General features: G+C 40.4%; 2 protein-coding genes across 2 annotated transcripts in view; both read left to right on the plus strand.

Moving 5' to 3' along the window:
- LOC141766692 (zinc finger protein Eos-like) overlaps nucleotides 1-11,925 on the plus strand; it is a 224,900-nt gene that overhangs the window by 160,180 nt on the left and 52,795 nt on the right. The window lies entirely within an intron of this gene.
- ankrd33ab (ankyrin repeat domain 33Ab) lies at nucleotides 3,840-10,574 on the plus strand. The gene is made up of 5 exons (XM_074633690.1): nucleotides 3,840-4,268; nucleotides 5,902-6,205; nucleotides 6,294-6,423; nucleotides 6,683-6,823; nucleotides 8,910-10,574. The coding sequence occupies exons 2-5, from the start codon at nucleotides 5,951-5,953 to the stop codon at nucleotides 9,758-9,760; spliced, it is 1,377 nt and encodes a 458-aa protein (XP_074489791.1). The 5' UTR covers nucleotides 3,840-4,268; nucleotides 5,902-5,950; the 3' UTR covers nucleotides 9,761-10,574.

Consider the following 11,925-nt stretch of genomic DNA (forward strand, 5'->3'; position numbering starts at 1 on the left):
AACAATATTGTCTGGTTAAAAACTAACATAAAAATGAACATAAATTGGTTTCAGTTTTAGGCAAAAAGGAAAAAAGGAGACAGCATGAAAAAACGTTTTTTCCTTTTGCCTAAAACTGTGTGCACAAACACCATGACACTCCCACTGTGAAGCTGGGAGTTTCTCTGTATGTAACTGACTCACTTTCACTCACACTCAATAAAAGTTACTCAGATGTACTTGCACTCGCAGATGAATTATGAATCAAATGGGATCAACAAAGATGATCTATCATATACTGTATGTTTTTTTAAAACTGGTAAATTACCTCCCTCTCTAATCAATAAGGCAGATGCCTGTTCTCCTTTGTCACCACAGGTACCAAAGCATTTCCTTCTGTGGAAAAACCAACATGTGGAGATATCCCAAACACAGCAAACTGAGCTGGCAGGATGGAGGCAGACCCATTTAATCTCAAAGCCAAGATTAAGCATTCACGACTAAATGATCTTCTGAGCACAGCTGTCCAGGCTCGTGGCAGCCGGTAGTGTGTTTTAAGAAGATTTATGCATAAACTCATACGAACCCAAACATGGACAAAGTCAGTGAAGAAGAAAATAACAGGAAGAGAGGACTTCAGCTGCTGTTTTCTATGTGACACACTGTATATTAGACAGCTCGACGAAAACACACAGATAGATAAGCACACATTCACGTCACAGGTCGACCAACACAACCCTGGAATCTCAATCCACTGAAGACAGATTACAGCTATAAAAATATCAAAATGCTCTTGCTCTCTTGGCCATCGAGTTAAGCTTTTAAAAACTCTGCTGATATGATGATCCATGTGAGCTGAAAAGCACTGATCTCTCCACAATGTAGGATTACTGTATGTGCATGCATGTGTGTGTGGGCGTGCACGCGGCTAATTAGCCAACATTTAATCATCAGGATAAAGTAATGTGTGCTTTTTGTGTTTGGTGTTGCTTTGAGTATTTAAAATCTCAAATACATCCAGGATGGTTTGTGTGCAAAGTGAAACATTTTCAGTCAGAACTCTGATGCTGCTCTTCTTCTCTGTCAGATAGCTCCCCACTATGGGTGACATAAGAGGTGCACACAGCAGTAAACTACTGTATTTCTTCAAAGTCCCTGAAGACAAGAGTATAGCAGATAAACCCTGTGTTACCTTTGCATCCTGCAGCCACACTGGACTTCCTGGCCCACTTGAACTGCGTCTGGATGTCCTGATTATTTTCATCCGACAACAGTTTCTCCCGGCTGGAAACCTGACACAAAAGAGAGTTAAACAAGTTCAATTTCAATTAAAAACACCTTGTCTTCTTCATCAGAGCCATTTATTTGTAGCTGTATTTAGATTTGAATGTATATGTGTGACAGATTTAGGGGTACAGAACAGAGAGAGTGATTGAGCTAATTATACCACTTTTCCACCCAATTTGTCCTCTCTCTCTCCACCCCTCTCTCTTTTCCTATTTTTGCTTCAGCTTAAGTGGTTTCTTATCTCATCCGAGGAATTTCCCTGAGAGGACTAAACTGATCGGGAGAGTACAGGATAACATCAAGTCCTCGGCAAAAGAAGTCTGATGTTGTCTGAAGAATAAGTTGGGCTGATTTCATCTTAAAAGTGGCTTCTAGTCTATGAGACACCAAAAACAGAAATCAGGGCTTTTCTGGTTATTGCCACAGAAACAAGTCTAAAAAGCAAGATGGTTATTTAATGCACCTCGATGTTTGTGCATTCTCAAAATGAGAAAGTACTGCCACATAAACAACAGCTAAATTGTGTCAATGGAGGTCCTTCATTAATATGTTAAGGATTTAGATTTAACAGTTGATCAAGTGAGTTCCTGAGCTGGTAGAATTTGCATTTTTCTTCTTAAAACACTTGTTATTTTTTGTATCTGTTGCAATTAATATACTCCATTTTATATAGATAACCATTCACGAAAACAGGAGGAGCATTCTTGTTTTTTTGTTGTTGTTGTTTTGTCTTTCTTTGTTTTGTGCCAATGCAGCAACTGTATATTGTGTAATATATTATATCAATGTAAAAGGCTGTATTTCATGGTGTTAAAAAATACTTTGTAAAATAACACGTGGCCTATTATAATTAAACTTAGATCAACTTAAAATCAACCCTATTTTTTAAGACAAATGAATATGATGATATAGATTATAGGACGAGCTGCAGCAATGTTTGGGTGTTTCAATTCCTATTAACAAAGAAGGTACAGATCATCTGACACAAATAAATGCATACAGAATATTTCAGGTGTCTTCTTGTTTTGTGTTATTAATAATGTCTCTAATTACATTTTTACACAATTTCAGCCTTTGTCATAATAATTAAGAGCAGCCCAAGTTGACATGCAAGTTTTTAGCATTGAAGTTTGTTATTTTCATCACCTCACTTGAACAACGTGGACCAAAGACACTCACTTTATCAACCCTGTTTCCCAGAAGCTGTTCAGTCCTCCCCTGCACTTTTGCCAAAGTCTTCATTTTGCATCCCTTTCTCTTCCGTTTGTCCTAATGTGGCGTCCTTTCTCTTCACCTTAATGTTTTTAAATTCACTCTTCTTCCCTCATTTAAGCATCCATGCCCGATCCTTTGATTTTTATTTAATCAAAAGACAAGTTGAAAAGCTTCAGAAAAAGATCTCTGCTGTCCTGCCTGACGTCCAACAGAAGGACTAAAGCAGACAATCTATATGCTTTGAACCAGGTTTCTTTTTCTCCTCAGGGCAGATGGGACAGCTGTTGAATTGCAGTGTGATCTGTTCTCAGGCCCTTCTGGATAAGAGAGGGGTCAATCTGTCCTGACAGGTTCTGCCACGTCCCTCTTGTCCCACAGGCTAATTTCAGTCTGTGACCATTCCCAAAGAAGGAGTTTTAACTAACTCAAAATAGCTTCAGAACAACTTAAACTGCTTTATTATTATCATTGAGTAGACCAAATCGTACTGCCTGTATGAATTCCTTTATAATTACAGTTTTTCTCAGTCGCTTTGGCTCATTTTTTGAAACGGTCTTAACTTTCTCTAAACTGAAAGTGCAATTGTCACAACTGTTTGATGGGACATCACAACTCCACTGCAATTCTCATTCAAGAATTGAGCCAAAGCGAATGTGAGAAACTGTATTAGTCCTGTTTCATTCATTTACAGCTTTTAGTCCTGTTTCTACGACTGCACTGCAAGCTCCAAAAGTTTAAATCCTCTTAGACCTCGCTTCATAGGACGCAGATACATTTCAGATTTAAATCATGTTCATGTAGTTTGTACATTCCTGATATTTACTAGGACACATGTACAACTACTCATCAGTTTCACTCTATTGTGACCAAATTATAAAGGCTGAAACTGTGCGAGAGATCCCCATCCTGTGGTATATCTGAGGAACATCATCACTCAACCAAGGCTGCCGCTGCTGTTCTGTGAAATTACTTTTGTTGCTGTTTCAACTGTTGGAATCTGTCCCATCTGCTCAGAGCAGGTCAGTCCCCTCTGGTGGGATTTGATCATCTGCTAGTCCATCTAACAATTAATTTGATTCCTCTGGCTTAAGCAGCTTACAGTTAACAAGTTATACGTTTACAATTGGATTAAGGAGTTATTTGTGGACGGAATACAAAATACTGTTCTGTGTTTTAATAAGCGATTGCTTGCATATATGCATATTTATTCATATTTGACAGAAGATGAGGTGCGGTTGTTGCTGACATGTGATTGTTATTCTTCCTACAAGTTTTCCTCAATGTTCTGTTTCTGTTTTAATTAGTTTTTTTAAGTTTCTCATCATGATTTGTGCTATTTCGCTTTGGGTCAAATTTTCCACAAAAAAAAGTATCAAAATAAAGACAAAAAAGTGAAGAAAATAACATAGAAACTCTCTTTAGTTTAGCCAATTATAAACAGGTATAAGTAGCAGGTAGTATGGACAACACAGGTGCTGAGTTGAAAGATGAAGCAGAAAGTAATCCTCTCCATAAAGCTGTTGTAAGTGGGATGAGCTAAGCACAGAAGCTGAACATACAGCGTCTCTGTGAAGACTCTGCGAAGACTCCTCCTCTCAGTTTTATGTCATCACGACGAATATGGGGGGATGGAAATGGGTAAAGTACCTCTATTTACAGGACACAGGAGGAAACTCTGACCTCTCGGCTGCTCTGAAAACACAGTAGCAGCGTTGGAGGAAGTCAGGAGTCACGGACCGACACGCCTGGATACATTTACATTTACAGCTGATTGATTACCCCTTATGGTGAGTGTATATTCTTTATGTTTAGTTAGTTTGATCAAAGTGATAGTACATATATTCTGTAATGATGAAGGACGGTAAATGCTGCAGATGCTTCACTTCTTTACTTTGATTTCATGATCTGTGGTTTCACATTGGTCTGTGACATAAAACATTTGATATGTCTGAACTAGTACTCTCAATCGAATAAAATTTTCAATCGCAATTAATCGCATGATTGAATATGATTAATCACGAATAATGGAAAAATTAATCACACATTTTTTATCTGTTCAACATGTACCTTAAAGGGAGATTTGTCAAGTCTTTAATGCTCTTATCAACATGGGAGCTGGCAAATATGCTTACTTTATGCAAATGTATGTATATATGTATTATTTGAAATCAATTAACAACACAAAACGATGACAAATATTGTCCAGAAACCCTCACAGGTACTGCATTTAGCATAAAACAATATGCTCAAATCATAACATGGTAAACTGCAGCCCAACAGGCAACAACAGCTGTCAGTGTGTCAGTGTGCTGACTTGACTATGACTTGCCCCAAACTGAATGTGATTATCATAAAGTGGGCATGTCTGTAAAGGGGAGACTCGTGGGTACCCATAGAACCAATTTTCATTCACATATCTTGAAGTCAGAAGTTAAGTGACCCCTTTGAAAATGGCCATGACCGTTTTTCCTCGCCAAAATTGAGCGCAAGTTTGGAGCGTTATTTAGCCTCCTTCACAACAAGCTAGTATGACACGGTTGGTACCAATGGATTCCTTATGTTTTTTTAGTTTCATATGATGCCAGTATCTTCACTCTAATATCTTCTGAGCCCGCTACAACCTCCGAAAGATCGATTGTGTTAATGCATTAAAGAAATTAGTGGCGTTAAAACGATTTTGCGTTGATGCGTTATTAACGCGTTAACTTTGACAGCCCTCGTCTGATAATTTTTCATATCGAGAAGTTCTTTCTTGAACAACACAAGTAATGTGTGTTTCATGAAAATATCTGGAAAACCACTGTCAGTGATCGTCTTTACACATTTTGAATGTCAGGAAAACTTGAGTATAAGTGTTTGCTGTTGTTGTTACAAACATACTAGAGCTCAGTGGTCATTAGGTTCAATAGTCATGTTGGCTTCAGAACGCAGTAAGAGAGCCAAAGCATGAGTTGACCGGTGCCACATGTGACTGAGGTTATTCTGAGGTGGGTTGTTCCTCATTTAGCCCTCCTGTATGTTCAGCAGGGCTTTGAGATGCTGATCCAGTTACTCAACAGCAAAAAGGCACACTGAGCTCATGCGACCACACCCACTCCATGACACACAGATAACACACTCATAATCCCTGACGGATAGACTCATGTTTTCCCTACGTCAATCTGACAATAAACAAACTGTTGATCTGTCAGTGTGGCAGATCTGAAGCCGTTTCTATAGGCTACAGTATGTTGTGATTCACCAATAACTTTGTGGCTTGAATGAGGAGATGATTTTAACTTGGCATTATGTGCAATTATGGAGAGCTTTCCAGGGAGGAAAAATTCATCCTTTCTGAGTTTCCAAGAGCACACCTTTATTGCTATGGACAACATCTAGTAGTTTCAGCCCGACTAGTTTCTTTTTTTGATTTACTTGTAGATGTAGCCAAAAGGACACAGCAGCATCTCACCTGTTCTGCTGTTGGAAGATGGCCGTTGCAGCAAAGGACCCCCACCTGGGCTCAGGCCCTGATGAGGACGACGTGTCTCTGTCGGAGTCCGATTCAGACAGCATCCTCTCCGATGACTCGGTGCTTCCAGACTACACATCGGAGACGACTGATAGCCGTGCGGCATCGACACTGTATCAAGCATGCGCCCGTAATGAACACGTCTCTCTGCGGAAAGTTCTGGAGAGGGGGGTCACGAAAGAGGAGGTCAGAGAGCTGGACATCAATGGATGGGTGAGAGTGTCATTCATAATGGTATCATAGCGTAGCCCATGATGTCTAAAACAATCCCACGGTTATTGATCCTTACCGTTTTCAACAGAATGGCTTGATGGTGGCTTGCTGCAAAGGCTTCGTGGACATCGTATACGGGCTTCAAACCTGTCCCTTTATAGACATAAACCACCAGGACAACGAAGGCAACACTGCTGTGATGATTGCATCCCAAGCCGGTCAGTCGTACATACACAACAAACATAAACAAAACAAAAGTCAAGTTCAGAGGATAAAGTTCAGTAAAGTGAAACACAATTATGGTCTAATTAGACAGTAGCATATACAGCATGATGTGACTTATATACTGTAGACGGAAAACTGTAAAACTTTCATTTTATCTTCATGCAAACAGTCCCAACATGCCCGTTTTCAAATGTTACACATTTTCTGACACACTGCTGATCTGATCTCTGAATTCTGTGTTTTTATCTGCAGGACATGTCAACACAGTCATGTACCTCCTAAACTACTATCCTGGTATAGACACTGAAATAAGGGATTGTCGAGGTTTCACAGCCCTCATCAAAGCTGCAATGACTGGCCGCACTGACGTCATGGCTGCCCTCGTTATGGCTGGTACGTTTGTTTGCTTGATTTCCCATTTATTGTCACTGGAGTCTTGGAAAACTATCTTTGTTTGTCATTCATTTTGATAAATTGAATGCATAATTTATGCAAACCTTCTGGAAAATATTGGGACCTTGCTGGTATCATACCAATATATCACATGTTCTTTGCATATTCATAGATTTCTAAGTTGTCAGTCACTTCTACAAACCTTTACATGTGTAATAAAATGCATAAAAGTACATGGACATATAAAATAATGCTCAGATGACTGATAGTACAGTTCTCTCGCCATCCAAAGGCTCGACTTTTACAAACACAATTTTCCGTAGCTTCTTCATCCACCAGTGGAATAACCTTTGACAATGTTGTACTCATACAGGAGCTGCTGCTCTATGATATTATCTGGTCTTTTTTTGAATCCCTATCATTAGCTCATTAACCAGGACTTCTACAGCTCTAAATGAACAGTTACAGCACTGGTGGTGAGAACAGCTGAGCCCACGGTTTATCTGTCCATATTTGAAGCCAGCTAACTCTGATGATCGCGAATGAGTGTGCCAGTGACGCCAGGCCGGTTTAAGGGATCACTCTGAGGACATTATCACATCTTAACACACCATCCACTAGCCTCTGATTTACTAGTCCTGCTGGCTGGTTGTAGATTAGCCACTAGCTTGCAAAGCTATTTGTAGACGGCACACGTTTCCTAAAATCTCTGCCAGTCATAAATTATTGTTTAACACTGCAATAGTGCTGCAAACAATGTTTCTTTTCTGTATTGATTATTCTGCTGTTCATTTTCTTTTAAGGCTTCAACTAACGATTATTTTCATGTCGATTAAGAAGATGTTTTGACATGTTACAGTGAGAAAAAAACAGGTGTCAATCATAAAATTAAAGAAGGCTGCATTGCATATAGCTGTTTTGGCTTCAGGGTCCTGGTATTGTGCATGCAGGCTACTGAGCCATCGTTAAGGTTATAAGTTCCACCTGTGCTTTTCCCACTATGACAAGTCAAAATGTGTGCTGTGAAAATGGCCTACACAGTGACTACCATGCTGTATAATTGATTTGTTTAGGGCAGTAATTGGCCTTTTTGTGGAGGAGATGTTATAGCTGAAAAAGCAAAAGTGTATTTAATCATTAATAATGGCTGCATTCAATTGAGGGTTTCAGTTTCACAGCCCTGGCTTTGTGCATGCCGGGTCACCAGTATGGAACTTTTACCTGTAAACTGTAATAGGCAACTCGGCCTCACTCCCAACTCGTCAAATGCCGCCGATTGCGCAGCACCCATTGGCATCAGAAACCGACGCACGGAGGCACCCTTTAGTAACAGTATGTGACGAACTGGGCTTTCAACTAACTCCAATGTCAACCCACACGCAGCGTTATTCAGCAAGTGTAGTATTAATAGCGTGAGAGTCCGCTAAGGGTGGGCAGGAGCGGTGGTGGATGGGTCAAACAAACACAAGACTTTCAACCAGGAGGCCGGTGTTCGTGTCCCGTGTGAAACTAAAAGTAATATTGACTTATTTTTCACGTCAGTCGTTAGTCACGTGACTTTTCGGTATCGCCAGTCCTTTGAGTCACGAGAGACGTTAGTCATGTGAGTCGTTAGTATCGTCAGTCCCATGAGTCCCTTGAGTTGCGAGTCAGTGAAGTTAACGTCAACCACGACCGTTTCCTAAACTTCACTTAGTGGTTGTGTTGCCTAAACCAAACTTCCTATGAAAATAAAAAAAAGTTTATTTTGAAAGGACACAATGCATGTCGAGCGTATATTAACACGACGTCCGTAGTCTGTCCAAAAGTAACCCAAGAGGGGGGTACCCCATGCGTCGGCCTCCGATGCTGAGGGGCACTGACCAAGCGGTGGTTTTTGACGAGTTGGCAGTGAGAATGTGTTGCAACAGGCCGTCGATAATGTGATTGACGACATGTGCTTTTCCTGCTGTGACAAGCCAAAATGTCAGCCTTGAAAAACAAGATCTGAATAACACTAAAAAGAAAAGAAGAATGAATAATTCTTTTAAGATTTAAATCAACCCTTGCTCTCCTAATTCCTTTGCTCAACCACTTTTATTTCCAGGAGCAGACATACATGCAGTAGACACCACCAGAGGAAAATGCGCTCAGGACTGGGCGCTGAAAACAGGTCGCTATGAGACCCTGCATCGTCTCCGCCGCCTGAATATGCGGCCAAAAGCTGAGCAGTGCTGTGAAAGTTATGTCCCTGATTGGCCTGAGCTCCAGGAGAGGGTAGCCAAGGCCACATCTGAGAAAACTGCCAAGGAAAAAATCACCCAGCGGATCAAAAGCTCATTCGGATTCAGGTTTCCTCGTGACCCCCAGGACGACGGGGCCTTGGACCACATGGTGCGCATGACCACCAGTGTCCACAGTCCCCTAATCTCAACTGGATGTCGTCCACTCTGCCCTACGAGCCCTCCTGAGGTGGGGAAGAGGCGCCTGGCTGTGCCAGAGCTGATGAAGAAACACCCGGATAAGGAACTAGAGAGCCCAGTGTGCCACAGCAACGGCTCAGTATCGCACATGATTCCCTCAATCCACTCTGCAGAGGCCATCCATACAACGTGCTGCGCCGAGACACAGCGGCGAGACAGCTTGCTCTCATTGGCCTCCGCCAAAGTGGCTACCGCATTCATTCCCCGTAGTATGGCGAGAAGGAACAGCATATTCCCTTCCGGCTGCATCCCCAAGATCGACATCAGCAGGCCTTCAGATGCAACGCCAAAGAAAGAAAAGAAGAAGAAGAAGAAGAGGGAAAATGGCTTCCTGGAACTGCCCAAGCCGAGGTACAAGGAAATCAAAGAGGAGAAAAAGAGGGAGAAGAAGAAAGCTGACAAAGAAAAGGCAGAGAAAGAGAAGGAGAAAAAGGAGAAAAAGAAAGGAAAAGACGACAAGAAGGCCAAAAATTAAGTGTTTCAGAAAAAGGGCTGTCGTGCTGTACGAATCATCCCATTTGAGAACAATATGGTTTTTAAAAATGTGTTCAACTCTCAACTTTCAAACCAAATATCTTGGAAATATTCAGCAAATATAGAACCCATAACCTAAAGGGAAAATAGGTAAGAGAGGAGATATTTCTTTCTTCCTAAAACTGAAAGACGGAGGACTTCAACGAGCACTGCAGAGACTCTCTGGGAGGAGTTTGAAGCTTTTAGCCTCTAATGTCTGAAGGTATATATTACATATATTTTGATTAGGATAGAAAAAAAACATTTATTTTTTTTATTAATATATTCAAACATTATTATGCTACAATGTATGAAAACTAGGGATGTGACGATTCACTCAGCTCACGATACGATACGATATTATAAGAAGAATTTGAACAAAACTTGAATGATGAAAATATATGACTGAAAAAAAGGAGGCTCTGTCATCTGCATCCTTGTCAATAACAGCGTATCACTGCTTCACATCTTCCGTTCCTCCCTTCACAATAAACTCCCTGGACACGTACACTGAAACACGGCTTACTAGACGGAACTAAAGTCATTCACAACTCAAATAAATAACTTACACGTGTTTACAGTTAGCTGTTAGCCGCCGAGCTAACCGCTCTGCTGATCAGAGACTGCGGACGGAGCAGATTGAAACGTTGCTTTCCTACATGTTTAACCGTTTCATCATGTTTATGCTTGTTGAACAGGTGTAATAAAACCATATTTACTGATTCAGTTTCACAGGTGCTAAAGCATTTATGGGATCTACCTCATCAGTCGCATAAAACACAGGCAGGCAGGCACATACTGTGTGTATACCTTTAACCATTTCCTATGCAAGATGGACATATAGAAACACTTAACTACAGCTCATTTGTATTAAGTAATATTGTTTTATGTGTTGTGTGGATTTTTTGTAAATAGCTAGCCAAAGATCAATTGTAAATACTGTACAGTAACAGGCATGCATCACAACGGAGGATCTGTTTAATCCTCTCGTTCAGTTCTTTCGCAAGTTTTTTTGCCATTTTCTGATATTGCCAATAATATTTTCATATGATATCTCCTGATTTTATTAACTCTCTGAGAAATTACAAAAATAAATATTGGACAGTCAATGTTTTAATTCAATAAATTAATTAATTCATTGGTGTTTAAAGCTTCATTACTCAATAACTTCATATTAAAGGTACAGTGTGTAGGATTTGGCGGCATCTAGTGGTGTGGTTGCAGATTTAAACCAACTGACCACCCCTCCGCTCACTCCTCCATTTCCAAGACTGTGGTAACGTGAGCCGCCGAGTGCAAAACCGCAGTAATGCTGTTTGCTTCACTCAGACGTCATCCGTACCATAATAACACTATTTTAGGAGAAACGGAAGTCAGATGGGGGCTGGCGGTGCCACGGTTTGCACTCTGTGGCTCACGTTAACACAGTTTCACAAGCGTGTCAGAGAACTACGGTGGCCTTCAGGTAACGTAAAAACGTGAAAGGCTCTCTCTAAAGCCAGTGTTTGGTTTGTCCGTTCTGGGCTACTGTAGAAACATGGCGGAGCAACATGGCGGACTATGTGAAGAGGACATGCTCCCTATGTAGATATGAAGGGCTCATTCTAAGTCATAACTTTACTAGAAAAAAGTCGTAATATTAAGAGAATAAAGCCATAGGTTTACGAGAAAAAAAATCTTAATATTACGAGAATAAAGTCATAACTTTACGAGAAAAAAGTCGTAATATTACGAGAATAAAGTCATAACTTCACGAGAAAAAAAGTCTTAATATTACGAGAATAAACTCATAACTTTATGAGAAAAAAAGGAAATAACACGGAAAATTATTACTTTATAATATTAGGACTTCATTTTCGTAATATTAGGACTTTATTCTCAAAATCTCAGATTTATTTTTTTTCCTCAATGTGGCCCTAATACTCCGTCATACCATAGACCTACAACAATGAGAAATAAAAATGAAAATGTAAACAAAAAAACAGTTATTCATTTCCATTTTTAAAAATTCACGGGGAGCCACTGGAGAGGGGCCGCAGGTTGCAGACCCTGCCCCAGACCTAATATGTATGTATTGGTCTGTATTGTGTTGCATATCTGTCTCTCAAAGCACCCTGTCTGCCACAT

Source organism: Sebastes fasciatus, chromosome 1 (genome assembly GCF_043250625.1).
Source record: "Sebastes fasciatus isolate fSebFas1 chromosome 1, fSebFas1.pri, whole genome shotgun sequence".
Classification (NCBI taxonomy): Eukaryota; Metazoa; Chordata; class Actinopteri; order Perciformes; family Sebastidae; genus Sebastes; species Sebastes fasciatus.

Excerpts from the sequence above, each read along its gene's own strand:
- ankrd33ab (XM_074633690.1), top strand. The coding sequence starts at position 5,951 with ATGGCCGTTGCAGCAAAGGACCCCCACCTGGGCTCAGGCCCTGATGAG. Across the intron at positions 6,424-6,682 it reads GATGATTGCATCCCAAGCCG|GACATGTCAACACAGTCATG; the intron begins GTCAGTCGTACA and ends TTTTATCTGCAG. Across the intron at positions 6,824-8,909 it reads GGCTGCCCTCGTTATGGCTG|GAGCAGACATACATGCAGTA; the intron begins GTACGTTTGTTT and ends TTTTATTTCCAG.